Genomic DNA, 25,734 nt, shown 5'->3' on the forward strand with positions numbered 1-25,734 from the left:
AGGAGCACGCGGATGAAACGGATGAATCATGCAACACTGAATTGATGAAGGAACGGGTTTACCTGGAGTGTTGAACAATAAACAGTTTGATGTCCCTCGCTTGGCGAATGGAACAATAATTATCTTAACGAAGAAGGAAAAAAAAATCAAGCATCGTGCGAGGTAATCTGCTACAAAGACGAGCTCATTTTATACATCAAGTGGATTTTTTTTTTGTTTTTTTTGTATACAAGATCGAGGCTCGTGTAAGAGCGAACATTAATGACAAAAAAAAACAAACGGACACACAAGACGAGATAAAGGGAGCGGGACAAGATGGGGTGGGAGAGGGAAGCACACAAGTACAACATTTGAGAGCAGGGACATCGGGAGATCTGTGGGAGGGAGAGGGCTCGGGGGGAAGAGTCGTGGGAAGGGGGGTGGGAGAGGTATAAAACACATGGACACTGCTAGAACTTCCAGGAAAGAAGTCCGAATTTCAGAAAAGTGGATCTGGGGTGAAATTAACGGGGGTAGAAAAGATCAAGGTTTTGGATGGGGGAAGATAAGAGATGGTGGTGAACAGCTGTTTTAAAGACCTGGAGCGTGGAGTGGGATTGAAGAGAGTGAGGGAGTTTGTTCCAGAGGCGGGAGAAAAGAGGAATAAAAGAGTGAAGGTGAGCAGAGAGTCTTGATTTAGGCAGTTTCACCATAAGAGGGTTGCAGGCAGATCTTGTGCGACCTGTAGGAATATTTGGGGGACAAAGCACAGACAGATCTGGGGGGACAAGGCCGGAGAGGAGTCCGTAGTAGACAGAAAGACCACCAACCTGCCTGTGGTGAGTGAGTTAAAGGCCCTCGGAGTTCGCTTCATTGTGGGAGATTCCAATGATTCTGAAAGCTTTTGTTTCAACAGCGTGAAGCCGAGCTAGGTGTGAGGCAGGAGCACCAGCCCAGAAGGGAGAGCAGTACTCCATTGAGCTGTGGATGAAAGCCTTGTATGTGGTGAGGCTTATCCTTGTTTGTATGAAAGCCTAGTGCTGTAAACTAACACCGCACCTCACCCTAAAAACCTAGGTGACGGATTGCTATCGCTCGTCAAGCAGCTCGCTTGATTCATAACGCTCAAGCAAGCACTTCAACGGAACGGAGCGCTCGGCACCGCTTAACAACATGGCGGCCTTCATGTAAACAATGATATCCTGGTACTCAAGCAAATACTGTCTGGGCCATCGTTTTCAGTTTTGCTCGATCCTCCTGTGACAACTTCCCCAAATGGATTGATTGCATTAGCAGTGGCTACAGAATATGAGGAAGAGGGAAAGAAAGATAAATAAATGGATCATCAGAAGGAGGAGCTCCCCTCACTGTGGTTGGATAATTTCAGCAAACCATGTCGAGTTCAACCCTCTCCGTGCGGTCATCCTCATTGGTGGGAATAAGGCCTGTGATCACTGATCAGGCAGCGAAGCCACAAGTCCTGCAAATGGAAAATGTGACCCAAATCCCTTTTGGTCCTTTGGAAATTGTGAGTTTAGTAAAGGAGAAGATTGTGGAAAAAAATGGCAATTTTAGTGGGACACCTGCACAAAGGGAAGACGTTTTGTTACAAGGTTTACCCAGGTGTGGTACCTCCAGTTAAACTTCCCAGGCTTGCCGGGAGAGATCAAGTACCGTAGCTCTCTGTAGGTTGAGACTAAATGCCTACCTTCGTAGAATAGGGTGTAACCCTATGGGGTATTGTGAACATTGCAGGGATTCCGAAGATCTGACCCACTTGTTGATAAATTGCCCACTACGTTAGGGATCCAGAAGGCACCTTTTCAGAATATTAGAGAGATGGGGATTAAGTCTTGGATTGCCCAGAATTATAAGTTTGTTGAACCAGAAGCACCTCCGACTCTGTAAAGCCGTGTTAAGTCTCTTTTAAAAGAGAGCGGGAAATCTCTGTGGACTAATAGGGAAACCTAATGGCTCCTTCGATACCAAGTGTTCAAGTTTTGGTGTGTCGCGTATGTAGAGCCGCACGGCTCTGGAAATGCCATCAAACTCCAAAAACAAAGAAGAAGAAGAAGAAGAAGAAGAAGAGGAAGAAGAGGTAGAAAAGAAGAAGAACCCCCGCTAATTCACCCCAGATCCACTTTTTCGAAATTCCAACTTCTTTCCTGGAAGTCCTTGCAGTGTCCATATGTTTTATACCTCTCCCACCTCCCCCCAAGCCCTCTCCCTCCCACAGTTCTCCCGATGTCCCTGCTCTCAAATGTTGTGTTTGTGTCCTTCCCCTTCTCCCGCCATCTTGTCTACCGCTCCCCTTATTTTGCGTTTTCTGTGTCGGTTTGACTTTTTGTGTGATTAATGTTAGCTCTTTCATGAGCCTCGATCTTGTGTACAAAAAAAAAGAAGAAGAAGGATAAGGAGGAGGAGGGGCTGTTAGCCGATGCCACCCCTGCCAAGCTTATTTATGGACCCTACCACTGCATTTTGGGGAGGGTTTTTTTGCATGTTTGCAGATCTTGAAGAATTAGGATGAAAAGTAGAGTAACAATTAAAGTTTGAAATGCACCTTCAAATAATATTGAGTAGGCCACAGTACGCATACCGGGGGTATGCCACTGAACATTTCATTGGCTGCCGTATCGTTTTGAATCCGAATAGCGTGGCCATTTTTTCAAACATAACGAAGAACCTCTCTTCATCGCTTGCTCCACTTGAGGAGCGGCATGCAAAGTGGTTCATGACGCGTGGAAAATGATAGCAAGCCACTTGCTAACGGAACACACCCCAGTGTTTGTATACCATATACGTGTTTATACACCACCTGATGACCATCTGCATTTGCTGAGATATTGTGCTCATTGTGTGAACTAAATCACAGGACTTCCAAAAGAGAGGTGTTTGGGCTGGGGTAATGAAAGTAGGTCTACTGTACAGTATCGAGGAAAAATGGAGGATTGGGGAGGTGCCAAAATCCCACCAAACACAGCCATCAATAAACCAACTATAGGGAGATGACCTTTTTTTCTTTTCTTCTTTTTTTGTCTATTGAATCGAGGCTCGTGAAAGAGCTAACATTTATTCCACAAACAAATCAACCAGACAAACAAAACATACAAAAAGAGGGAGTGGAAGTCAAGATGGGGAGAGGAGGGGAAGCACACAAACACAACACCTGAGAGCAGGGAGGAGCGCGGGAGGGAGAGGGCATGGGGGGAGGAGGCGTGGGAAGGGGGGGGGGGGAGAGGTATAAAACACAAGGAGACCAAGGACTTCCAGGACAGAAGTTGGTATTTCAAAAAAGTGTAGGATTTGGGGTGAAATTAACGGGGGTAGAAAAGATCAAGGTTTTGGATGGGGGAAGATAAGAGATGGTGGTGAACAGCTGTTTTAAAGACCTGGAGGGTGGAGTGGGATTGAAGAGAGTGAGGGAGTTTGTTCCAGAGGCGGGAGAAAAGAGGAATGAAGGAGTGAAGGTGAGCAGAAAGTCTTGATTTTGGCAGTTTAACCATTAGAGGGTTGCAGGCAGATCTTGTGCGACCTGTAGGAATATTTGGGGGACAGAGAACAGATAGAGCTGGGGGAGCAAGGCCAGAGAGGAGTCGGTAGAAGACGGAAAGACCACCAACCTGCCTGCGGTGAGTGAGTGAAAGGCCCTTGGAGTTAGCTTCATCGTGGGAGATTCCAATGATTCTGAAATTCTTTCCTGGAACAACTCGTCACAATACCTACACAGCGGGAGTCTTTCATCAGGACAATCATACGAGCGCTCACACGGAGCCGAGAATGATCTGAGGCCATCGTAAAGTTCCAGATCGACTATTCCCTCTGACTCCTCTTATACTGTAAACATGGTACTCTCAGCCCTCTGTTTATGACTCTTTGAAGCTATGAAAGATGTTTACTAATGGTTATTTCATTATCCGCAGTCGTATTCTGGTGTTCTATCCGACGGCAGGTTCAGTTCTGCAGAAGCAGTTTCTTGGTAAGTTTTGCTAGCTGGATGGTATCCCAAGAAAAATTGTTATGACAGGTATCTGGAATTTGGCCAGGGTGCTGGGGGACGATAGCTCACGTACTCTTTGCGAAGGACACCAAGGGGACCTTTAATGTCCAGCAACTAATGTTGGCAGATGGGACCCCCCAGTTTGACGTCCATCCAATGGACGGCACACTCAATGCTGAATCACTCTGCCTGAGAAGCACTGGATTGCAGTTTATTGATGGGTTGGGATTCAAACTCCAGCTGGACATCTTAGAGGTGAGTGTGCGTACCTCTAGGCCATCCCGCCATTCCATAAAATATTCAGGTTGCTAAGTTATTGCCAAGATTATTCTCTTTATCCTGAAGCATTATTTTAGTTTTGGAGATAACATTTAGAAACTCTAAGCTGTTTTTGTGAAATGATGTTTTCCTTGATAACTTTGTACTTTGGATTTCTTTGTAGAGACCTCAGACACGATATTTGTTCTGCACTTACTAATGTTTTTCCTTCACTCACAGGTCCCCCGTTGGTTTACTGGCCACTGCCAGAGCAAATGGTGGTTGACCCTGGTACCCGTGTCGTATTGCCATGTGTGGTGATTGGTGGTGATCCATCACCTTCCGTATCCTGGGATCGTCCTTCTGCTGGCTTGCCACCCGGACATATCCTGTCTGGTGGAAATCTCACGCTGCCGTTGGTCCAGCCACATCATGCTGGCTCTTACCACTGCCTTGTAGAGAACGGAGTTGGAGAACCACAAACTCGGACTGTCCAATTGGTAGTGCGCTGTAAGTGACCTTCCGCTCTAATTTTGTCAAACTCCCAATCTGATTTTCTATTCATTGTCTCTGGCATATTCTCTCTCCCCTTTTCTCTCTCTCCCTCTCTCTCTGTTTATTGTCCAACTTTTTTGTCTTTGCATCTTTATTAGCCCCCTTTGGACTTAGTCAAAAATGGGGGCTTATGGATTGGGTCTCGTCTGTCCAATTGTCCGTGCGTGCGTTCGCCCGCAACCATATCTCGGAGATGGATGGACTGATTTTGTCTGCACTTGTTACAAAGGCAGAACCTGATGATATACATATGCACATAATTTTGTTTCTCGATGCGATCAGAGATGGTAGGCTGGCGACCATTTTAGTTGTAAAAAAAAACTCGATGTTGAACACGTCTCAACCATTTATCGGTCATGCATTTACCGATTTTGTTCAAACTTGGCACAGAGACAATACATGAGAGTGTATATATATATGCAGAAGATTTTGTTTTGTAATCCGACCAAAGATGGCCGACTGACAGCCTTTAACTCCGTACAGCAAAATTACTAAAACCACGCGGGCTATGACATTTTATGTCTTTTTCTTATTGTTTGTTGTAAGCCACTAAACCTCGATATTCAAAAAAATCTCCTGTTGAGCATCTCTTGATCTTCAAAGTAATTTGTGTAACCAGAAAAAATAAATCCTAATAAAGTAAAGTATATAATTGGCATTTCAGGGTGTTTACATGATATGATAGCAAATGTATTTTTTGCTGTATAGGAGATAAGGATGACATAGAAAAGATAGGGGCATGGATACACATATTAACATATGCTTCATGGTGAAGCTGTTCTCAGGGCTGAGAGGACGGCCCAGAGGGTACATGCACTCTCATCCAAGATTTCTCGCCTGGGTTCAAATCCCGACCCAGCTATAAACGGTAATCCCGTTGTTTCACAGGCAGAGTGATTCATCAATGTGTGTGCCGTCACTTGGATGGACGTTAAATGGGCGTCCCATCTACTGACATTATAGTTGCTGGACGTTAAAGATCTGATGGTGTCCTTCGCAAATCGTAGGCGAACTATCTCCGGCACCCTGAACAAATGATAAATTCCTGCCCTAATTACTGCAAGGATGGCAATGGCAAAACACCCAGTTTAACCCTTGCTCAGGAAGCTGCTCCGGCGGCACTCAGCAATCTGTGAAGGGTATGGTAGTTATATCGGAGGGAGAGAGAAAGAGAGAGAAAGAGAAAGCGAGTGAGAGAGAGAGAGAGAGAGAGAGAGAGAGAGAGAGAGAGAGAGAGAGGGAGAGAGAGAGAGAGAGAGACTTTTACATCCTTTTATTACAAAAATATCAAAAAGTATATTTTGTAAAACGTATAAATACAACCATTTCACAAAGCATTTCACAAATCAGAGGTAAAAAAACAAGCAAAACCATTTTAAAGGGAACATTTACATGAAGACCATTAGTACATCAAGAAAGGGAACAGGAAAAAAAATAATAAAGTGTTTTGCTCCTCACAAAGAAATCATATCATGCTCGAGGAGTGATCAATCTGTGATCAGCGCACCATTTTGCACAGAGCAAAGCGCATTATTCAATGCCCATATACTTTTGAAGATCAATACTTTATCCATATATGTATAGAAACAAAATTCTGTTTTAATCCGGGCAAAAACAAGTCCTTTAAAACAGGCCGGGAGGTTATCTGTACATCTTGTAGGATTTTCAATTTGCATTTTCCTCGTGCGATATATTGCTTTCTTTGCCATGGCAACGAGAAAGTTCGCTAGGGCCACTTCTATTTGGTGTGTGTTTGAGGCAAAGCAAAAAATGAAAGGATTCAAAGTAAAGTTTAAAGAAAGCTTCATGCACATTTCATGCAGCAAACCAAATAAAGGAATCAAGCGTGCACATTCAACATAAGCATGTGACACGGTCTCAAGAGCACCACAGAAGGGACAATGGTCAGATATTTCAGAAGAAAAAACATGCAAGAGCTTATTGGTGGGTAATACCCAATCGCGAGAAGAAAGATCGCGAGATCTCGGAGACGGTGGGAGGGATTTTCGAAGCTCCACACGGTCTCCACGTTTTTCGAAGTTAAGTCTGTTCACAATTGTATTTTGTCGAAACTGTATTTATCCTTCGGTGTGTGAAGTTATTGTGTGCAACTTTGGTTGTTTCTCGGTGTTTATCTTTCATAAATTGATCGTCTGTTTGCCGTGTCGTGTCTTGAGGCCTTGTACAGTGTGCACTGTACAACCTTGAGGCTTTGTTTTTCTCTCAGCGGTCCGTCGTTTGTGATCCAATAACTTTCGTTCTCTGTATTCCCAGGCTTTTCACCCATAGCCTACTTCCTTGTGTAAATCTCAACTCAAAAAAAACAAACAAACAAAAAAAACATTTCCTTCTCTGTTCTCATTCGTTTATTCATTCTTATTCGTTCGTTCGTTCTTCGACCACGTGTTTCTCCCCCATTTCCCCAGATAGTTTTCACTCATTAACCTTCAATGTTTACACTTTCCCCTCAAGTTATGTATTCCGTCATATTTTATAACACCTTTTTCTTCTTCTTCTTTAAAAGGCTGCTTTCGACTTGCTCACCAAATCAATTCATCCCAAAAAAAATATCCATCTCCTATAGTGCCTTTTTTCTACATTCCCTAAACTCTCCTGCACTCCATCCTCCATCCAGCGTCCTTAAACGTATTTTTAACTCGAAGGTCACAAGAAACTCATTTTGCAATAAATGTTCGTTTCCCATAAATCGTACACTTTCAAAAATCCAATCTCACCCCTCCCCTCCAAATCTTCCCCATAACCCCTCCCCTCCAAATCTTCCCCATCACCCCTCCCCTCCAAATCTTCCCCATCACCCATCCCTTTCAAATCTCCCCCCTTGCCCCCTCCCTCCTAAACTACCCCCTCACCCCTCCCCGCCAAGACGCCCCCTCGCCCCTCCCCTCCTAGACTCCTGCCTCACCCCTCCCCTCCAAATCTCCCCCATATCCCATCCCTTTCAAATCCCTCCCCTTGTCCCTTCCCTCCCAAACTCCCCCCTCACCCCTCCCCTTCAAATCTCCCCACCCTCATTGCTTCTCAATTTCCCCCCTCTCACTCCCCCTCCTCAAAGCGTCCTCCCCGCTTCTTCCCCCTTCAAACTCTCACCTCCATCTCCCCCAACCTTCTGCCTCGCTCTTCCCCCTCCTCAAATAACACCTCATTGTGGCTCACCCAATCACCATCAAACCTTTTGTCCGCCCCATCCTTCCCTTTCTCCGAGCTATTCTGAAATCTCTGACACACCTTCAACAGCTCTCCCTATCTCTTCCACCTCTTCCACATCTTACCCTACCCCTCCTCCCCCCTGTTCTGTATCTGATGCTCCCCCTTCCTCTTCATTAACGGTATGGACCTCAAACATCCGGGGCCTTCGTTCAAACTTAACTGATCTCTCCATACAGGTTGCTTCTGTCAAACCAGACGTGATCTGCTTAACAGAAACTTTCCTCCTTTATGATGTCTCTGATTCCATAGTATCTCTCCCGGGCTACTCCCTCCTCCGGTATGATAGACCTGAGCCTCGTCCTGGAGGCGGGGTTGCTATCTTTATCAAAAACTCTCTTCCTCACTCGCCCTGCACTGCACTCTCTCCACCTCACCCCCAGGAATACCTCTGGCTACGGCTTCCCCTTCGCTCCCACCTCTTGTTCATATGTGTGTTGTACCGTCCACCAAACAGTGATGACTCCATCTACATCTCGCTGTCTGATGATATGGACCAACTTCTATCTACTCATCCCAACTCTCTCTTCCTCATATGTGGTGATTTCAATTGTCACCATGCCAGTTGGCTGGGTGTGGGTACCTTTCTCACCAGCCATGGCTCTTCAGCAAAGGACTTCTGCGACTCACTGGGACTGACACAATCTGTCAATTTCCCGACCCGGATCTCAGTCAACGGAACATCTTCTCTTCTGGACTTGGTTATGACTAACTTCCCTGAAAATGTCTGCTGCTCTTCTTCTGCTCCGATCGGATCATCTGATCATGTCCTTGTTAAAGTGGACATCTCTCTGACCATCCTCAGGGAGCCTGCTCAGCGTCGACGAGTCTGGCATTTCACTCAGGCCAACTGGCACGGTCTTCAAGCAGCCATCAATCATCTGGACTGGTCTCCCATCTCTACCACCTCTGACATCAACTCATCCTGGGAATTCTTCCAAAGTAAATTGCTCTCTCTCATGCACAGATTTATCCCATCTCGTCTTCAGTTGTCATACCCTTCCTCCCGTCCATGGTACACGGAATCTTGTGGTGAGGCTGTTGCCCAGAAACAACTTGCCTTCGTCTCCTGGAAAGCAAATCCAACGGAAGGAAATCTCATTTCCTTTCACAAAGCCCGAAACAAGTGTGTGTCCACCCTCAGGAGAGCCAGGAAACAATATCTCTCCGTTCTCAAGACCGAACTCTCTTATCTGTCTCCCTCTTCCAAATCCTGGTGGCATCTGGTCAAATCCGTTTCTGGTGTTTGTTCCCCCTCCATCCCCTCCCTTACCTCAAACGGCTACACAGCTGACTCCGCACATGAAAAAGCTGAATGCCTCAACTCTGTGTTTGCCTCTAAATCTTGTGTCCCAAACCCATCCCTCTCTGTACCCACCATACCCAGTCGTACCCTGCTGCTCCTGGACTCCGTGTCCTTTCCTCCTGACAAGGTGGAAAAGTTTCTGTCAACCCTCGACTCTGATTCTGCAACTGGACCCGACGGCATCAGCCCACGGGTCCTAAAATCCTGCTCTGCTGCTCTATCTCACCCTCTCTCTGTTCTCTTCACCCTCTCTTTTGCTCAAGGTCAACTGCCATCTGCTTGGAAATCAGCCAACATCACCGCTTTGCACAAAAAAGGTGCAAAAACAGATCCTAGCAACTACAGACCAATCAGCCTTCTCCCAATTATCAGCAAAGTCATGGAATCCATCATTGCTTCGGATATGAAATCTTTCCTCTTCTCCAATGGCTTGATCTCTGATCATCAATTTGGTTTCAGACCAGGTCACTCTACTCTGGACATGCTGCTTCTGCTGTCTCAACAATGGATGGAGGTCCTCAATGCCAAACAGGAAATTAGAGCTGTCTCCCTCGACATATCACGTGCCTTCGACACGGTCTGGCACCCCGCTCTGCTCACCAAACTCTCCTCCTTTGGTATCCATGGAAATCTCCACGCATGGCTGGCGGACTTCCTCTCTAGTCGTCGTCAACGTGTGGCCCTGAATGGGTTTCTCTCATCTCCTCTTCCTGTTCAGGCTGGAGTTCCCCAAGGCAGTGTTCTGGGCCCCGTGCTTTTTCTGGTCTTCATCAATGATCTCTCTGACTCTCTCGAAAATCCTCTCTATCTCTTTGCTGATGACTCCACTCTCTGCCGCTCCATTCCTCTTCCCTCAGATCGGCAGTCTGCTGCCTCCTCACTCTCTGAAGACCTGGACAAAATCACAGACTGGTCAAACAAGTGGAACATGTCTTTCAATCCTGACAAATCTCACACTCTTACTATGTCTCTCCGAAAAGATCGACTGGACAACCCTCCCATCTACTTTCTCAACAATCCTCTCCAAGAAGTTCTGTCGCTCAAGATTTTGGGTCTCACTATCTGCCATGATCTTTCTTGGGAAAACCACATTTCCAAGCTGGCCTCCAAAGCCAGTCGCCGACTGGGCATCCTCCGTCGTGCGAAGTCCTTCCTCGGCACACCTGAGCTCCTCACCACATACAAGGCTTTCATCCGCAGCTCAATGGAATACTGTTCTCCCCTATGGGCCGGTGCTCCTGCCTCACACCTAGCTCGGCTTCACGCTGTTGAAACCAAAGCTTTCAGAATTATTGGAATCTCCCGCGATGAAGCTATCTCTGAGGGCCTTTCACTCACTCACCGCAGGCAGGTAGGTGGTCTTTCTGTCTTCTACCGACTCCTCTCCGGCCTTGCACCCCCAGCTCTCTCTGTGCTCTGTCCCCCAAATATTCCTACAGGTCGCACAAGATCTGCCAGCAACCCTCTGATGGTTAAACTGCCGAAATCTCGGCTCCCTGCTCACTTTCACTCTTTCATTCCTCTTTTCTCCCGCCTCTGGAACAAACTCCCTCACTCCCTTCAATCCCACTCCTCCCTCCAGGTCTTTAAAACAGCTGTTCACCACCATCTCTTATCTTCCCCCATCCAAAACCTTGATCTTTTCTACCCCCGTTAATTCACCCCAGATCCACCTTGTTTGAAATTCCAACTTCTTTCCTGGAAGTCCTGGCAGTGTCCATATGTTTTATACCTCTCCCACCACCCCCTTCCCATGCCCCCCCCCCCCAAAGCCCTCGCCCTCTCTCAGATCTCTCGATGTCTCCATGTCTCTCGGTCCCTGCTCTCAAATGTTGTGTTTGTGTCCTTCCCCCTCTCTCCCCATCTTGTCTACCGCTCCCGATGTTATATGTTTTATGTGTCGGTTTGTCTTTCTGTGTGATTAATGTTCGCTCTTTCACGAGCCTCGATCTTGTATACAAAAAAAAAAAAAAAAAAAAAAAAAAAAAATGTGCCAACCTCCACGACAGGTCGGCAGTTTTCTTTGGAATAAGTATGTGATAATAGGCTTTCCAGTTAGGTTGGAAGGGGTATTCTGTAGGCAAGCAATTGTGCCACTTCCTTGACTGCCAAGTTCCTAAGGAGGGCCGGATTGCTTTGACGCAGGCCTGGTATATTGCACGATTTTCCAGACCTGCAGATCCAAAACGTATTTTTGGTAAATATTTTATTATTGTACCAGAATTCATTACAGTGGGGGTGACTTCTAAATTTGGGAAACAGAGGCTTGGCTCACAAACAATTGGGCCATCACCAGTGCGAGGAGATTGCTCCCAGTGCACCTTAACTTTGCGGTATACGCTAAGTATTTCGCATAGCACAGCAGATATTATGCGGTTTGACCGCATGCCAACTTTATTTGCAAGTGCTGCAGCACTTAACCATGTCCTTGTCTCAATCATTAGATCAGCAACGTGATGGACACCATTCTGAACAAAATAATCAATAAAAGAGCGTTCCGTTCTTATTCTTTTGAAGAGAGAGTTGTAGAAAAGAGGCTCTCTGAAAAACATCTCTTGGGTGTAGGAAACATAATCACGGTCGACCATGAAAACACGCCAAGCATTCAAAATTATATTGTAAAATGGTGGAAGCAAGGACAGATCAATACATTTCATGTTCATTAGGAATAGACCAAATGAATAGTCTAGCATGCCGGCTTGACGGAGGAGGAGGAGAGCAGTGGACCTCCAGGCTAGGTCTGATGGACCATAGAGAAGCCGCCAGATTGAGGCGATGCCAAATGCCATAGCCCTGCATACGATGTCCACAAGACCATGCCCGCCTTCCTCTAAGGGAAGATTCAAGATCTCTGGACGAAGCCAATGTTTTCCACTCCAGAAGAAGTTTATTATTGTCTTCTGTATATTCAGCAGAAAGCGTTCAGGAGGTGGAATGGCTTTGATTCTGTGCCACAGTATAGATGCTGCTAGGTTGTTTATGACCAGGACTCGTCCCCGGTATGAAAGCAAAGCCAGCAAACCTTTCCATTTCCGCAGCTTTTGTTCGAGAGAGTCAGCGAGACCCTCCCAATTTTTCGCTTGTGTTGCTTCATCACCGATGTAAACACCAAGGTACTTCATTCCGTTGAGGGACCAGGTGAGGTGTTTCGGGAGGACAGGCATAGGGTGCTGGCATGGGCCCATCCACATCGCCTGGCACTTGTTCCAGTTTACCAAAGCTGAAGAAGCTGAACCATAATAGTCCAAGCAATCCACCAGTTTCTTTATCTCATCACTATTATGTACGATGGCGCAAATATCGTCAGCATATGCAGAGACTTTCACAGGCCTTGTGAGCAAATTTTTGCATCCGGTTAAGATGCTGCGGACTTTGATTAAAAGAGGCTCAATGGTTAAAGAGTACAGAATACCAGATAAAGGACATCCCTGACGGATACCCCTTCCAACCTTTACAGGTGAAGTTAGCTCAGAGTTTACTCTGAGTATTGAGGAAATGCCATTATAGAGCAGTTTTACCATGGAAAGAAAAACAGGACCAAGTCCAAAACACTCTAGCACCTTGAAAAGATATACATGACTTACACGGTCAAAAGCCTTCTCTTGGTCAAGCACAATCAAACCAAGATTGTCATTTTTTATTTTACACACATCCAAAAGATCTCTTAATAAAAAAATGTTATCGTGTATCTGTCGGTTAGGGATACAGAAAGACTGATCACTTTGAATCAACGACTCTAGGAGTGGGGCGATGCGTCGAGCTAGAACTTTAGAAAATATTTTATAATCTGAAGTTAGAAGAGAAATTGGACGCCAATTATCAATGAACTGAGGGTCTCCTTTCTTGGGTAATAGACTAATGACTGCTCTATGGCAGCTCATCGGCAAGTCACCACAACGTAATGAACTATTAAAGACCTCCAATAGTTCTGGGCCTAATAAGGGCCAAAAGGATTTATAAAACTCTATTGGGAGGCCGTCCAACCCAGGAGATTTACCTGTAGGTAAAGAAGCAAGGGAAAGTGTAAGCTCTTCCAAGGAAAGTAAGGAGCCAAGCTGATCCCTTTGAGCAGCACTTAGCATGGGTAAGTCAGATGTGAAGTAACTTATTGAGCCATCGTCAACATCATTTGCCATAAACAGGTCTGAGATAAAGAGATAAAGAGAGAGAGAGAGAGAAAGAAAGTGAGAAAAAGAGGGAGGGAGAGATAAAGAGAAAAAGAGATAAAGAGATAAAGACAAAAAGACATAAAGAGATCTCTATATATAAAGGAGGAGTGTCTGTGTGTCTGTCTGGATGTCCGCTTATAACTCAAGAACTACACATCGGAGAAAAGTTTTAGACACAGATTCGGAATCAGCATAAAATTCCGGTGGTTATAGGCTACTTTTTATTTTAATATCAATGGTTAAAAAAACCGGGCCAGCTGCAATTCCATGGTGTAGTTTGTGGCGGCGCTATTGCCCCTTTCCGATCCCATGACGCATTGCGGTTCTGATTCGCGATAAGGTCTATGCACTATCACCGACACTTTTCCACCTTTTCCATACCTTTTAATCAGATTTACCTTATCGTCCATCGTAACCACATTACGCTTGGAAACACTAGCATTATCCTTCTTCGGACCCATGGCTAACACAGACACAGTAAAGGAATACTGTACGTCACCTCTGTTTTGAATGAGAATCAGCGGTTGCGCGTACGTACAGTATACTGTACGTACATATTTATATATTTTTAATGTGCTTTTTATTGTATTTTAAATTGTGTTTTTAGCTTCTTTTATTGTTAATTTATGGACTATTTTATTTATTTTAAATATATTTTTAAGGAAAACAAATGTTTTCACGTCTGTAGGAGTGACGTAATGTCGCACATAATGACGTTCGCTGCCCGGTCATGAAAGAAATTATGATTCTCTTGACAAAGTGACATGCAGATCAGGCAGTAAACCTCCCAACTGAGTTTCTCAACAGTCGTCAGCCTCAATTCTAAAATCCTTAATTTTCATCCTATTGACTTGAACTTTGAATAGGATTTACATATCGGCTTACTGAATTAAACCACCAACTATTTTTGAGATCGGCGTAGGCCAAAAGGTCAACGTAGGCCAAAGGTCAACCACTTTTTTTTTTAGTTTCTAAAATCCTCAATTTTCATCCGATTCACTTGAAATTTGAATGGGATTTACATATCAGCAAACTGAATTCAACCAACAACTATTTTTGAGATCGCCATAGGCCAAAAGAGCAACATAGGCCAAAAGTCAACAACAATTTCAAATTTCTAAAATCCTCAACTTTCATCTGATTGACTTTAAATGTGAAGAGGATTTGCATATCGGGTCACTGAAATTGAACCACCAATTCTTTTTGAGGTCAGCATAGGCCAAAAAGTAAACATAGGCCAAAGGTCAACAACTTAAGGTGAAGTTTTTAAAATCCTACATTTTCATCCAATTGACTTGAAATTTGGATAGGATTTGCATATCGGGTCACCTAATTCAACCACCAATTATTTTTGAGGTCTAAAGGTGAAAATATCAATATGGGCCAAATTTCTAAAATCCTCAATTTTCATCTGATTGACTTGAAATTTGAAGAGGATTTGTATAACAGGTCACTGAATTAAACCACCAATTATTTTTGAGGTTAACATAGGCCAAAAGGTCAACAACTTATTTCAGGAATATTTCAAGACATATTTCTGGCGCAGGGGCAATCAATGAAGGTTGTAGGCCTGAACTTCACCGAACAAGTGTTTGCCCATTGCCAGCTGTACGTGGGCTGCTCGAGGGTTGGAAAACCAAGCAATCGTTATGTCTTGGCACCAAGTAAGAAAACCAGAAATGTTGCATACCCAGAGGTTTTGAGAAATTGAAAATTGAAAAAACGTCATGTAGGAAATGTACTGTGATATTGCTCTAAAATATACATGTTCTTTTCATCATATATTTGTATTATTCTTATTCAACCCGGTCGAAGCCGGGTACCTCAGCTAGTAAAGACATAAAGAGAAAAAGAGATAAAGATAAAAAGAGATAAAGAGATAAAGACAAAAAGACATCAAGAGATAAAGACAAAAAGACATAAAGAGATAAAGAGAAAAAGAGATAACGAGATAAAGAGATAAAGACATAAAGAGATAAAGACAAAAAGACATAAAGAGAAAAAGACATGAAGAGATAAAGACAAAAAGACATAAAGAGATAAAGAGAAAAAGAGAAAAAGAGATAAAGAGATAAAGAGATAAAGAGAAAAAGGAATAAAGAGATAAAGAGAAAAAGACATAAAGAGATAAAGACAAAAAGACATAAAGAGATAAAGAGATAAAGAGAAAAAGAGATAAAGAGAACAAGAGATAAAGAGATAAAGAGAAAAAGAGATAAAGAGAAAAAGTGAAAAAGAGATAAAGAGATAAAGAGATAAAGAGAAAAAGAGATAAAGAGATAAAGAGAAAAAGGAATAAAGAGATGAAGAGAAAAAGAGATAAAGACAAAAAGACATAAAGAGATAAAGACATAAAGAGATCAAGAGAAAAATACATGAAGAGATAAAGAGATAAAGACATAAAGAGAAAAAGAGAAAAAGAGATAAAGAGATAAAGAGAAAAAGACATAAAGAGAAAAAGAAATAAAGAGATAAAGAGAAAAAGAGATAAAGAGATAAAGAGATAAAGACAAAAAGACAAAAAGACATAAAGAGATAAAGAGATAAAGAGAAAAAGACATAAAGAGATAAAGACAAAAAGACATAAAGAGATCAAGAGAAAAAGGAATAAAGAGATAAAGAGATAAAGAGATAAAGACAAAAAGACATAAAGACAAAAAGACATAAAGAGATAAAGAGAAAAAGAGATAAAGAGATAAAGAGATAAAGAGAAAAAGAGATAAAGAGATAAAGAGAAAAAGACATAAAGAGAAAAAGAGAAAAAGACATAAAGAGATAAAGAGAAAAAGAGATAAAGTTAAAAAGAGATAAAGAGATAAAGCGATAAAGACAAAAAGACATAAAGAGATAAAGACAAAAAGACAAAAAGAGATCAAGAGAAAAAGGAATAAAGAGATAAAGAGATAAAGAGATAAAGACAAAAAGACATAAAGAGATAAAGACAAAAAGACATAAAGAGATCAAGAGAAAAAGACATGAAGAGATAAAGACAAAAAGACATAAAGAGATAAAGTGAAAAAGAGATAAAGAGAAAAAGAGAAAAAGAAAAAGAGATAAAGAGATAAAGAGAAAAAGAGAAAAAGAGAAAAAGAGATCAAGAGAAAAAGACATGAAGAGATAAAGACAAAAAGACATAAAGAGATAAAGAGAAAAAGGAATAAAGAGATAAAGAGATAAAGCGATAAAGACAAAAAGACATAAAGAGATAAAGACAAAAAGACATAAAGAGATCAAGAGAAAAAGACATGAAGAGATAAAGACAAAAAGACATAAAGAGATAAAGAGATAAAGAGAAAAAGAGAAAAAGAAAAAGAGATAAAGAGATAAAGAGATAAAGACAAAAAGACAAAAAGAGATCAAGAGAAAAAGGAATAAAGAGATAAAGAGATAAAGCGATAAAGACAAAAAGACATAAAGAGATAAAGACAAAAAGACATAAAGAGATCAAGAGAAAAAGACATGAAGAGATAAAGACAAAAAGACAGAAAGAGATAAAGAGAAAAAGAAATAAAGAGAAAAAGAGAAAAAGAAAAAGAGATAAAGAGATAAAGAGAAAAAGGGAAAAAGAGATAAAGAGATAAAGAAATAAAGAGAAAAAGGGATAAAGGGATAAAGAGATAAAGAGATAAAGAGAAAAAGAGAAAAAGAGATAAAGAGATAAAGAGATAAAGAGAAAAAGAGATAAAGAGATAAAGAGATAAAGAGAAAAAGAGAAAAAGAGATAAAGAGAAAAAGAGATAAAGAGATAAAGAGATAAAGAGATAAAGAGAAAAAGAGATAAAGAGATAAAGAGATAAAGAGATAAAGACATAAAGAGAAAAAGAGAAAAAGACATAAAGAGAAAAAGAAATAAAGAGATAAAGAGAAAAAGAGATAGAGAGAAAAAGAGATAAAGAGATAAAGAGATAAAGAGAAAAAGAGAAAAAGAGATAAAGAGATAAAGAGATAAAGAGAAAAAGAGATAAAGAGATAAAGAGATAAAGTGATAAAGAGAAAAAGAGATAAAGAGATAAAGAGAAAAAGAGAAAAAGAGATAAAGACAAAAAGACATAAAGAGATAAAGAGATAAAGAGATAAAGACAAAAAGACATAAAGAGATCAAGCGAAAAAGGACTAAAGAGATAAAGAGATAAAGAGATAAAGTGATAAAGAGAAAAAGAGATAAAGAGATAAAGAGATAAAGAGAAAAAGAGAAAAAGAGATAAAGAGAAAAAGAGATAAAGAGATAAAGAGATAAAGAAAAAAAGAGATAAAGAGATAAAGAGAAAAAGAGAAAAAGAGATAAAGAGAAAAAGAGATAAAGAGAAAAAGAGATAAAGAGAAAAAGAGATAAAGCGATAAAGAGATAAAGAGAAAAAGAGATAAAGAGAAAAAGAGATAAAGAGATGAAGAGAAAAAGAGATAAAGAGAAAAAGAGATAAAGAGATAAAGAGATAAAGAAATAAAGGAGATCTCGGAGACGGTGGGAGGGATTTTCGAAGCTCCACACGGTCTCCACGTTTTTCGAAGTTAAGTCTGTTCACAATTGTATTTTGTCGAAACTGTATTTATCTTTCGGTGTGTGAAGTTATTGTGTGCAACTTTGGTTGTTTCTCGGTGTTTATCTTTCATAAATTGATCGTCTGTTTGCCGTGTCGTGTCTTGAGGCCTTGTACAGTGTGCACTGTACAACCTTGAGGCTTTGTTTTTCTCTCAGCGGTCCGTCGTTTGTGATCCAATAACTTTCGTTCTCTGTATTCCCAGGCTTTTCACCCATAGCCTACTTCCTTGTGTAAATCTCAACTCAAAAAAAACAAACAAAAAAAAAAAACATTTCCTTCTCTGTTCTCATTCGTTTATTCATTCTTATTCGTTCGTTCGTTCTTCGACCACGTGTTTCTCCCCCATTTCCCCAGATAGTTTTCACTCATTAACCTTCAATGTTTACACTTTCCCCTCAAGTTATGTATTCCGTCATATTTTACAACACCTTTTTCTTCTTCTTCTTTAAAAGGCTGCTTTCGACTTGCTCACCAAATCAATTCATCCCAAAAAAAATATCCATCTCCTATAGTGCCTTTTTTCTACATTCCCTAAACTCTCCTGCACTCCATCCTCCATCCAGCGTCCTTAAACGTATTTTTAACTCGAAGATCACAAGAAACTCATTTTGCAATAAATGTTCGTTTCCCATAAATCGTACACTTTCAAAAATCCAATCTCACCCCTCCCCTCCAAATCTTCCCCATAACCCCTCCCCTCCAAATCTTCCCCATCACCCCTCCCCTCCAAATCTTCCCAATCACCCATCCCTTTCAAATCTCCCCCCTTGCCCCCTCCCTCCTAAACTACCCCCTCACCCCTCCCCGCCAAGACGCCCCCTCGCCCCTCCCCTCCTAGACTCCTGCCTCACCCCTCCCCTCCAAATCTCCCCCATATCCCATCCCTTTCAAATCCCTCCCCTTGTCCCTTCCCTCCCAAACTCCCCCCTCACCCCTCCCCTTCAAATCTCCCCACCCTCATTGCTTCTCAATTTCCCCCCTCTCACTCCCCCTCCCCAAAGCGCCCTCCCCGCTTCTTCCCCCTTCAAACTCTCACCTCCATCTCCCCCAACCTTCTGCCTCGCTCTTCCCCCTCCTCAAATAACACCTCATTGTGGCTCACCCAATCACCATCAAACCTTTTGTCCGCCCCATCCTTCCCTTTCTCCGAGCTATTCTGAAATCTCTGACACACCTTCAACAGCTCTCCCTATCTCTTCCACCTCTTCCACATCTTACCCTACCCCTCCTCCCCCCTGTTCTGTATCTGATGCTCCCCCTTCCTCTTCATTAACGGTATGGACCTCAAACATCCGGGGCCTTCGTTCAAACTTAACTGATCTCTCCATACAGGTTGCTTCTGTCAAACCAGACGTGATCTGCTTAACAGAAACTTTCCTCCTTTATGATGTCTCTGATTCCATAGTATCTCTCCCGGGCTACTCCCTCCTCCGGTATGATAGACCTGAGCCTCGTCCTGGAGGCGGGGTTGCTATCTTTATCAAAAACTCTCTTCCTCACTCGCCCTGCACTGCACTCTCTCCACCTCACCCCCAGGAATACCTCTGGCTACGGCTTCCCCTTCGCTCCCACCTCTTGTTCATATGTGTGTTGTACCGTCCACCAAACAGTGATGACTCCATCTACATCTCGCTGTCTGATGATATGGACCAACTTCTATCTACTCATCCCAACTCTCTCTTCCTCATATGTTTTCAATTGTCACCATGCCAGTTGGCTGGGCGTGGGTACCTCTCTCACCAGCCATGGCTCTTCAGCAAAGGACTTCCGCGACTCACTGGGACTGACACAATCTGTCAATTTCCCGACCCAGATCTCAGTCAACGGAACATCTTCTCTTCTGGACTTGGTTATGACTAACTTCCCTGAAAATGTCTGCTGCTCTTCTTCTGCTCCGATCGGATCATCTGATCATGTCCTTGTTAAAGTGGACATCTCTCTGACCATCCTCAGGGAGCCTGCTCAGCGTCGACGAGTCTGGCATTTCACTCAGGCCAACTGGCACGGTCTTCAAGCAGCCATCAATCATCTGGACTGGTCTCCCATCTCTACCACCTCTGACATCAACTCATCCTGGGAATTCTTCCAAAGTAAATTGCTCTCTCTCATGCACAGATTTATCCCATCTCGTCTTCAGTTGTCATACCCTTCCTCCCATCCATGGCACATGGAATCTTGTGGTGAGGCTGTTGCCCAGAAACAACTTGCCTTCGTCTCCTGGAAAGCAAATCCAACGGAAGGAAACCTCATTTCCTTTCACAAAGCCCGAAACAAGTGTGTGTCCACCCTCAGGAGAGCCCGGAAACAATATCTCTCCGTTCTCAAGACCGAACTCTCTTACCTGTCTCCCTTTTCCAAATCCTGGTGGCGTCTGGTCAAATCCGTTTCTGGTGTTTGTTCCCCCTCCATCCCCTCCCTTACCTCAAACGGCTACACAGCTGACTCCGCACGTGAAAAAGCTGAATGCCTCAACTCTGTGTTTGCCTCTAAATCTTGTGTCCCAAACCCATCCCTCTCTGTACCCACCATACCCAGTCGTACCCTGCTGCTCCTGGACTCCGTGTCCTTTCCTCCTGACAAGGTGGAAAAGTTTCTGTCAACCCTCGACTCTGATTCTGCAACTGGACCCGACGGCATCAGCCCACGGGTCCTAAAATCCTGCTCTGCTGCTCTATCTCACCCTCTCTCTGTTCTCTTCACCCTCTCTTTTGCTCAAGGTCAACTGCCATCTGCTTGGAAATCAGCCAACATCACCGCTTTGCACAAAAAAGGTGCAAAAACAGATCCTAGCAACTACAGACCAATCAGCCTTCTCCCAATTATCAGCAAAGTCATGGAATCCATCATTGCTTCGGATATGAAATCTTTCCTCTTCTCCAATGGCTTGATCTCTGATCATCAATTTGGTTTCAGACCAGGTCACTCTACTCTGGACATGCTGCTTCTGCTGTCTCAACAATGGATGGAGGTCCTCAATGCCAAACAGGAAATTAGAGCTGTCTCCCTCGACATATCACGTGCCTTCGACACGGTCTGGCACCCCGCTCTGCTCACCAAACTCTCCTCCTTTGGTATCCATGGAAATCTCCACGCATGGCTGGCGGACTTCCTCTCTAGTCGTCGTCAACGTGTGGCCCTGAATGGGTTTCTCTCATCTCCTCTTCCTGTTCAGGCTGGAGTTCCCCAAGGCAGTGTTCTGGGCCCCGTGCTTTTTCTGGTCTTCATCAATGATCTCTCTGACTCTCTCGAAAATCCTCTCTATCTCTTTGCTGATGACTCCACTCTCTGCCGCTCCATTCCTCTTCCCTCAGATCGGCAGTCTGCTGCCTCCTCACTCTCTGAAGACCTGGACAAAATTACAGACTGGTCAAACAAGTGGAACATGTCTTTCAATCCTGACAAATCTCACACTCTTACTATGTCTCTCCGAAATCGACTGGACAACCCTCCCATCTACTTTCTCAACAATCCTCTCCAAGAAGTTCTGTCGCTCAAGATTTTGGGTCTCACTATCTGCCATGATCTTTCTTGGGAAAACCACATTTCCAAGCTGGCCTCCAAAGCCAGTCGCCGACTGGGCATCCTCCGTCGTGCGAAGTCCTTCCTCGGCACACTTGAGCTCCTCACCACATACAAGGCTTTCATCCGCAGCTCAATGGAATACTGTTCTCCCCTATGGGCCGGTGCTCCTGCCTCACACCTAGCTCGGCTTCACGCTGTTGAAACCAAAGCTTTCAGAATTATTGGAATCTCCCGCGATGAAGCTATCTCTGAGGGCCTTTCACTCACTCACCGCAGGCAGGTAGGTGGTCTTTCTGTCTTCTACCGACTCCTCTCCGGCCTTGCACCCCCAGCTCTCTCTGTGCTCTGTCCCCCAAATATTCCTACAGGTCGCACAAGATCTGCCAGCAACCCTCTGATGGTTAAACTGCCGAAATCTCGGCTCTCTGCTCACCTTCACTCTTTCATTCCTCTTTTCTCCCGCCTCTGGAACAAACTCCCTCACTCCCTTCAATCCCACTCCTCCCTCCAGGTCTTTAAAACAGCTGTTCACCACCATCTCTTATCTTCCCCCATCCAAAACCTTGATCTTTTCTACCCCCGCTAATTCACCCCAGATCCACCTTGTTTGAAATTCCAACTTCTTTCCTGGAAGTCCTGGCAGTGTCCATATGTTTTATACCTCTCCCACCGCCCCCTTCCCATGCCCCCCCCCCCCAAAGCCCTCGCCCTCTCTCAGATCTCTCGATGTCTCCATGTCCCTGCTCTCAAATGTTGTGTTTGTGTCCTTCCCCCTCTCTCCCCATCTTGTCTACCGCTCCCGATGTTATATGTTTTATGTGTCGGTTTGTCTTTCTGTGTGATTAATGTTCGCTCTTTCACGAGCCTCGATCTTGTATACAAAAAAAAAAAAAAAAAAGAGATAAAGAGATAAAGAAATAAAGAGATAAAGAGAAAAAGAGAAAAAGAGATGAAGAGATGAAGAGAAAAAGAGATAAAGAGATAAAGAAATAAAGAGAAAAAGAGATAAAGAGATAAAGAGAAAAAGAGAAAAAGAGATAAAGAGAAAAAGAGATAAAGAGATGAAGAGAAAAAGAGATAAAGAGAAAAAGAGATAAAGAGATAAAGAAATAAAGAGATAAAGAGATAAAGAGATAAAGAGATAAAGAGAAAAAGAGATAAAGAGATAAAGAGAAAAAGAGATAAAGAGATAAAAAGAGATAAAGAGAAAAAGAGATAAAGAGAAAAAGAGATAAAGAGAAAAAGAGAAAAAGAGATAAAGAGATAAAGAGAAAAAGAGATAAAGAGATAAAGAGAAAAAGAGAAAAAGAGATAAAGAGATAAAGAGAAAAAGAGATAAAGAGATAAAGAGAAAAAGAGAAAAAGAGATAAAGAGAAAAAGAGATAAAGAGATAAAGAGATAAAGAGAAAAAGAGATAAAGAGATAAAGTGATAAAGAGAAAAAGAGAAAAAGAGATAAAGAGAAAAAGAGATAAAGAGAAAAAGAGATAAAGAGAAAAAGAGAAAAAGAGATAAAGAGAAAAAGAGATAAAGAGATAAAGAGATAAAGAGAAAAAGAGAAAAAGAGAAAAAGAGATAAAGACAAAAAGAGATAAAGAGATAAAGAGAAAAAGAGATAAAGAGATAAAGAGATAAAGAGAAAAAGAGATAAAGACAAAAAGACATAAAGAGATAAAGACAAAAAGACATAAGGAGTTCAAGAGAAAAAGAGAAAAAGAGATGAAGAGTTGAAGAGATAAAGAGATAAAGAGAAAATGAGATCAAGAGATAAAGAGATAAAGAGATAAAGACAAAAAGACATAAAGAGATAAAGACAAAAAGACATAAAGAGTTCAAGAGAAAAAGAGAAAAAGAGAAAAAGAAAAAGAGATAAAGAGATAAAGAGATAAAGAGATAAAGAGAAAAAGAGATGAAGAGATAAAGAGAAAAAGAGATAAAGAGATAAAGAGATAAAGAGAAAAAGAGATGAAGAGTTGAAGAGATAAAGAGATAAAGAGAAAATGAGATAAAGAGATAAAGACAAAAAGACATAAAGAGATAAAGACAAAAAGACATAAAGAGTTCAAGAGAAAAAGAGAAAAAGAGAAAAAGAGAAAAAGAAAAAGAGATAAAGAGATAAAGAGATGAAGAGAAAAAGAGATAAAGAGATAAAGAGAAAAAGAGATAAAGAGATAAAGAGATAAAGAGAAAAAGATAAAGAGAAAAAGAGATAAAGAGATAAAGAGATAAAGAGAAAAAGAGATAAAGAGATAAAGAGATAAAGAGATAAAGAGAAAAAGAGATAAAGAGATAAAGAGAAAAAGAGATAAAGAGATAAAGAGATAAAGAGAAAAAGAGATAAAGAGATAAATAGAAAAAGAGATAAAGAGATAAAGAGATAAAGAGAAAAAGAGATAAAGAGAAAAAGAGAAAAAGAGATAAAGAGAAAAAGAGATAAAGAGATAAAGACATGAAGAGATAAAGAGATAAAGAGATAAAGAGAAAAAGAGAAAAAGAGATAAAGAGATAAAGAGAAAATGAGATAAAGAGATAAAGAGATAAAGAGAAAAAGAGATAAAGAGATAAAGAGATAAAGAGAAAAAGAGAAAAAGAGATAAAGAGAAAAAGAGATAAAGAGATAAAGAGATAAATAGAAAAAGAGATAAAGAGATAAAGAGATAAAGAGAAAAAGAGATAAAGAGAAAAAGAGAAAAAGAGATAAAGAGAAAAAGAGATAAAGAGAAAAAGAGAAAAAGAGAAAAAGAAATAAAGAGATAGAGATAAAGAGATAAAGAGATAAAGAGATAACGAGATAAAGAGAAAAAGAGATAAAGAGATGAAGAGAAAAAGAGATGAAGAGAAAAAGAGATAAAGAGATAAAGAGATAAAGAGATAGAGATAAAGAGATAAAGAGATAAAGAGATAAAGAGATAAAGAGATAAAGAGAAAAAGAGATAGAGAGATAAAGAGATAAAGAGAAAAAGAGAAAAAGAGAAAAAGAAATAAAGAGATAGAGATAAAGAGATAAAGAGATAAAGAGATAAAGAGAAAAAGAGATAAATAGAAAAAGAGATAAAGAGATAGAGATAAAGAGATAAAGAGATAAAGAGATAAAGAGATAGAGATAAAGAGATAAAGAGATAAAGAGATAACGAGATAAAGAGAAAAAGAGATAAAGAGATGAAGAGAAAAAGAGATGAAGAGAAAAAGAGATAAAGAGATAAAGAGATAAAGAGATAAAGAGATAAAGAGATAGAGATAAAGAGATAAAGAGATAAAGAGATAAAGAGATAACGAGAAAAAGAGATAAAGAGATAAAGAGATAAAGAGAAAAAGAGAAAAAGAGATAAAGAGATAAAGAGAAAAAGAGAAAAAGAGATAAAGAGATAAAGAGATAAAGAGAAAAAGAGATAAAGAGAAAAAGAGGTAAAGAGAAAAAGAGATAAAGAGATAGAGATAAAGAGACAAAGAGATAGAGATAAAGAGATAAAGAGATAAAGAGAAAAAGAGAAAAAGAGATAAAGAGATAAAAAGATAAAGAGATAAAGAGATAAAGACAAAAAGAGAAAAAGAAATAAAGAGATAGAGATAAAGAGATAAAGAGATAAAGAGATAAAGAGAAAAAGAGATAAAGAGAAAAAGAGATAAAGAGATAGAGAGATAAAGAGAAAAAGAGATAAAGAGATAAAGAGAAAAAGAGATAGAGAGATAAAGAGATAAAGAGAAAAAGAGAAAAAGAAATAAAGAGATAGAGATAAAGAGATAAAGAGATAAAGAGATAAAGAGAAAAAGAGATAAAGAGAAAAAGAGATAAAGAGATAGAGATAAAGAGATAAAGAGATAAAGAGATAAAGAGAAAAAGAGATAAAGAGATAAAGAGATAAAGAGAAAAAGAGATAAAGAGATAAAGAGATAAAGAGATAAAGAGATAAAGAGATAAAGAGAAAAAGAGATAAAGAGAAAAAGAGATAAAGAGATAAAGAGAAAAAGAGATAAAGAGAAAAAGAGATAAAGAGATAAAGAGATAGAGATAAAGAGATAAAGAGAAAAAGAGATAGAGAGATAAAGAGATAAAGAGAAAAAGAGAAAAAGAAATAAAGAGATAGAGATAAAGAGATAAAGAGATAAAGAGAAAAAGAGATAAAGAGATAAAGAGATAGAGATAAAGAGATAAAGAGATAAAGAGATAAAGAGAAAAAG

The 25,734-nt window shown here is 41.2% G+C and overlaps 1 protein-coding gene across 1 annotated transcript in view; it reads left to right on the plus strand.

Annotated features, from left to right (window-relative positions):
• LOC137426529 (MAM domain-containing glycosylphosphatidylinositol anchor protein 2-like) overlaps positions 1 to 25,734 on the plus strand; it is a 491,190-nt gene that overhangs the window by 119,270 nt on the left and 346,186 nt on the right. The window contains exon 6 of the mRNA XM_068115127.2: positions 4,478 to 4,747. Within this exon, the coding sequence (XP_067971228.2) occupies positions 4,478 to 4,747 (270 nt within the window). The remainder of the gene's footprint in view (positions 1 to 4,477; positions 4,748 to 25,734) is intronic.

This window comes from Myxine glutinosa, chromosome 5, assembly GCF_964187855.1.
Source record: "Myxine glutinosa chromosome 5, kmMyxGlut1.1, whole genome shotgun sequence".
Classification (NCBI taxonomy): Eukaryota; Metazoa; Chordata; class Myxini; order Myxiniformes; family Myxinidae; genus Myxine; species Myxine glutinosa.